The 4,403-nt window shown below is 41.4% G+C and overlaps 1 protein-coding gene across 1 annotated transcript; it reads right to left on the reverse strand.

Annotated features, from left to right (window-relative positions):
• Window positions 1–546: 546 nt before the first annotated feature.
• On the reverse strand, window positions 547–3,111 carry PPP1R3C (protein phosphatase 1 regulatory subunit 3C). Its single transcript, XM_017726040.1, has one exon. It carries the CDS (start codon window positions 3,106–3,108, stop codon window positions 2,131–2,133), a length of 978 nt encoding a protein of 325 aa, XP_017581529.1. The 5' UTR covers window positions 3,109–3,111; the 3' UTR covers window positions 547–2,130.
• Window positions 3,112–4,403: the final 1,292 nt, after the last annotated feature.

Below are 4,403 nucleotides of genomic sequence, written 5' to 3' on the forward strand. Positions count from 1 at the left end.
TTTGCCAGGAATCCTCTGGTACTGATGGCAGTTCGTGGATTCCTGGGTACAACCTCCCACTGCCCTGAACAGCAGCATAGCTGCAGGAGGCACAATCACAATCAGCCAAGTTAAGGTGAAACCAAGCCAGAAAACATTTAGAGCTGCTGTCTAGATTCACCCATCCAGTCATCACACATGCTTTAGCTCAGCAGGTAAGTCTGGCCTTCAGATTAAGACGGACTCCTGCCAGACTTGCCCACAGCAGAGGAAGATCCTTGGCAGAATCTGTCAAACCAAAATATTCCAGGTAAATTTAGTGAGATAAAGTGTTTTTTAAAATTATACAACTTGCAAGGTGAATAGTTTTGAGGATCTCTCATTTAGTGAAGAGCTTGGATTTCATCTTCAGGGTAATGCTAGCTTCTGACCTGAGATGCCATACCACAGCCAGCTTTAGCAGATCCCATGGCACAGAACAAACTGCTTGTACCTTGTATCACAACTAAGTTTGTTTTACAGAAGTTGAGAAAATAGATAGATTGAGCTGACACAGTGAGAACCAGATGTATCAAAATAAAATTTATTCTTAAAATGGCTAGTTTACACATAACAGCAAAGGTTACACAAGGAAAAGTGCAATTAGTGGAGAAGGCTTATTTCACCTTAGTACTTAACATCTCTCTGCACCGCAGGTAGCTTCACACTCAGGCTATTATACTGCTCAGCCATGGACAAAAATGTAATTTATATTTTGATGTTAACACCATTTCTGTATAATTAAAAGGTGTGCCAGTATTCACACCTGCTGAGCATGTACTGGACAATTTCTCACATAAGTCTTGCATGAAACCCAGACAACATTTAGAGTTTGACAGTTCAGAAAGCTAAATTATAGGCATACAGATACAAAACATATATTAGTTTACTAAAGTCTAAAAAAAAATAAACTTCAAAAACTGAGGTAAAATAAACCACAACAGTTTTCTATGTGCAAGCCTATATTCAGTCTAGAAAAAACTAGTAACAACCCCGCTCTTTTAAAGAAATTAGCTCTCACAAAGTGCAGCTAATTCACTGTCTTCAATATGAAGGACCTTGCCTCTGCTACTTGTGAAAAGTCATGGCTAACATTGCAATTAGGAGCAAGATACTCAACCATCAGATGCTTAAGATTAGATCAGGTGACGAGTGGAATCACCTAATGCTACTACAGACTAGGAAATTAACAGATTGCTTTGTTTTGTTGCCTAACCCTATTTTTGACATATTAGGGTGGCTTTAAAAAGATTTTAAAGGCACATTTTTATTTTAACATTGAAAGGCAACCATCTGCCTGCAAAGTAAGTAGGATGGTGAAGTCAAGGTTACATTTGTTATCAAATGCAAGGCTTCACAAAGACAGTAAAGACAGAGATGCCTTCTTAAAGCAGTGGTCACTTCTACTACTCACTTTCCATCATTTTCTTTAGCCTCCTTTTTATCCCATAGGTCTTTCTCTGAGATTTAGAAAAACAGCTTTGGAAAGAAGTAATTAGAACATTGCACATCTTCAAGTTATGTAGCACACTCTACCTCTTCCCCTTTTCCCACTTTTCCATTATCCTCTCCAAGTTTCTTAACATGTATTGAAGCTGCAAATCTTTGCCATGCATCCCTACCTGCCTTTGCTACAAGCATGTAGAGGGTCACAGCAAGCCTCCTGACAGCATCTACTGCACTCCTGATAGGTACAAAATGAGTTGTGACATTCTGTTACCATCCCTGTGCACACACACATACTCTCACACACAGTTACTACGGCTTGCTGAGATACCATTGCCTCCCATACTACTTTGCAAGTCTCTCTCCTAGTGACCCAGGAGAACTGACAGTAGGAAGAAAGCAGCATATATTTGAGATACAGGCAAGCTATTCCTATAGTAGGTGGCATACACGAGTTGCACCTTGGTCTTCTTTCCTTCCAAGGATAAGGTTTGGCTAAGAACTTCAGGAGCATAATATGGTTTAACAAGTCCCACAGACTAACGAACTTGGGTTTGTTCAGACAGCAAACAAAACCTGCCAGGTGGTTTCACCATGCAGTGTGTGAACCAGAAAACTAGCACTGTTCTGTTGCCAAAGGGAAGGATGCTTCCTCGGTAGTGTGGATCACCAATATGGTGATGAATTTTCAATCTGAGCCAAGCTGTGCCACTGGGGAAAGAGGCCACTGGACAGCCTTGGACTGCCTAGCAGATCAGGTTCTCTCTCTTGTGCTCTCCTTGTAGTCTGAAGATCTACACAGTCTTCTGTGGCAGATGGTATCTGAACACCATCAGGCTTCCACTCTGCGTGTACAATCTTGTAATTCTGGCCCTGGTTATTGTCCCAGAAGGTATGTTCTCCACTTTGGTAAGAAATGCAAAACTCTATCTTCTCTTCTGAGGGAATGGCAGGAGGAAAATCAATAGTAAATGAGAAGGTATCATTTTCAAAATCACTGTAAACATTGTTCATGTACACACACTCAACATCTTTGTAGGTCTTCCATGTATCGAAAGTAATACGAACCTGAACCTTTTTTTCGAAGCTGACATTTTTTACTTTCACAGTGCCTGACAGCACCTTCTCTTGCAGGGTGCAGCTCTCCAGGCAAACCAGGTTCTTCTGCAGAAGGTTCCTGAAGTCCAGGTAGTCAGCTGAGGGCTGAGTGAAACCCAGAATCAAGTTTTTCTCCTCATGCAGTTTTAAGTCGGATGTTATGTCCTCAATGCCTAAGAGGTCAAACTGCAGATCCCACTCAGGGTGCTCTTGGAACTCAGAGAAGGTGTGGATCACTGTCAGGGACAGCCCCTTGGAGTCTGCAAACACAACGTGCTTCTTGGCTCGGGCTGGCGAGTGGTTCCAGTCGCTCTTCTGAGCTTCAGAGTCACGTTTCACATGAAGGCACGGCCGGAGAGGTTTGAGTCTGTTCACAAAGTTGTTTCTTTGGCAGTCCTCGAGGGGGCTGAGAAAGCTCTTCAGCGGTGGAGAATGGGCTATGCAAATTCGCACGGCCATATCCGCAGGCATGATGGAGCTGGGTAAGGGTCTCGGGTCCAAGATCTGTATCATTCTGAACCAAGAAGAAACACAGGATATTACCATTTATTACATCAGATAAGAAGCTTCTCAAGAATGCATATTTGCTTCATCCATTGTCTTAATTATTCATGGCCTCACCTCTGCACAGCTTTAAACAATACAGCCTAAATCAAAATTGACAGTTCTACCTAAGGAACCAGGGTGAGACTAGTCAGTCATTTCTTGCGAATCCTAAACTACTTCAAATCTACTCTTCTGTCTTTATCCAAACCTCTGAGAAAGAGATTTTAGTGACAGCTAATTGAACATATTTTCTTGAAAATACAAAAAAGAACATTCTAGTACCAAGTAAAACAGATCCAGTTAAAGTGGAAGTGCTCATCCACTTGAACTTCCCTCTTAGAGGCCCTGAGTCAGGTCTTAAAATTCCAACAAGCTGTATCAGCTGCTTCATCTCTCAGCACAGACAGCACTATATTAAGCAAGTTGCCTACCCCGTCAGAGCATCAAATGGGATTCTATGTATCTCAATGCAGAACCATCATTCTGTGGCTCTGAACAACCATTAGATGATCTTTTTAGGTGCTTGTTTGGTTGAATAAAAATACCAAAGCACCTTTAGAAGTATTTTTTACGAGCTATGAACCCAGATCTAAGTAATAGGGCTCTTTGCACTGTTAATGTTAACTGCTAAGTGAAGCAGGGGAAAAAAGTTGGAGGAGAGGGATATACTATCTTTTCACCTCATTAGGCTTCAAGAATTGGCTTAAAAACAACCTTTTATAATCCCCAAAGACCAGGCTGAAAGTCTACTGCAAGTATTCAGTAAGAATGCTACAGCTTTATTTGTGAAGTTACTCATAACCCTCCCTCTCAGATGATGGGTATCACAAATACTATGCAAGGACATAGCCCACTCAAGGCCAGATAGCTTGAATATTTGTAAAAAGGGGCTTCAACTGTAGCACATCCCTGCTGACACGGACGCAGTCCTTGCTGGAAATGCAGAGTTTTGTTGAGTCACTGAAAGGCATTTGCTTTGTCACTTAAATAAATGGCTTTCTGCTTCCCAGGGTTCTCACTGGTATTCCAGAGCCCTGCCAAAAATAAAGCAGAAGCTGTGCTGGCCTCATCTTGCTTTTTTTTATTGTGGAGATATTTACCATAATAAGCAGTAGGAGGGGAGTACTCGAATCAAATTAATCAACTTTTCCTTTGCTTTATTAGGAAAAGAACTAAGGTCTCTCTGCAACTTTGGTGACCCGAGCTTTTGCAGTGAAAGAAAAAAAAAAAAAATAAAATAAAATAAACCCACCCAAAACTGAAATGGCAAAGAACAGCCAAACATGCAAACCCCA

Source organism: Corvus brachyrhynchos, unplaced genomic scaffold, assembly GCF_000691975.1.
Source record: "Corvus brachyrhynchos isolate BGI_N302 unplaced genomic scaffold, ASM69197v1 scaffold61, whole genome shotgun sequence".
Lineage (NCBI taxonomy): Eukaryota > Metazoa > Chordata > Aves > Passeriformes > Corvidae > Corvus > Corvus brachyrhynchos.

Coding starts and splice junctions, on each gene's coding strand:
- PPP1R3C (XM_017726040.1), bottom strand. CDS start 3,108: ATGGTAATATCCTGTGTTTCTTCTTGGTTCAGAATGATACAGATCTTG.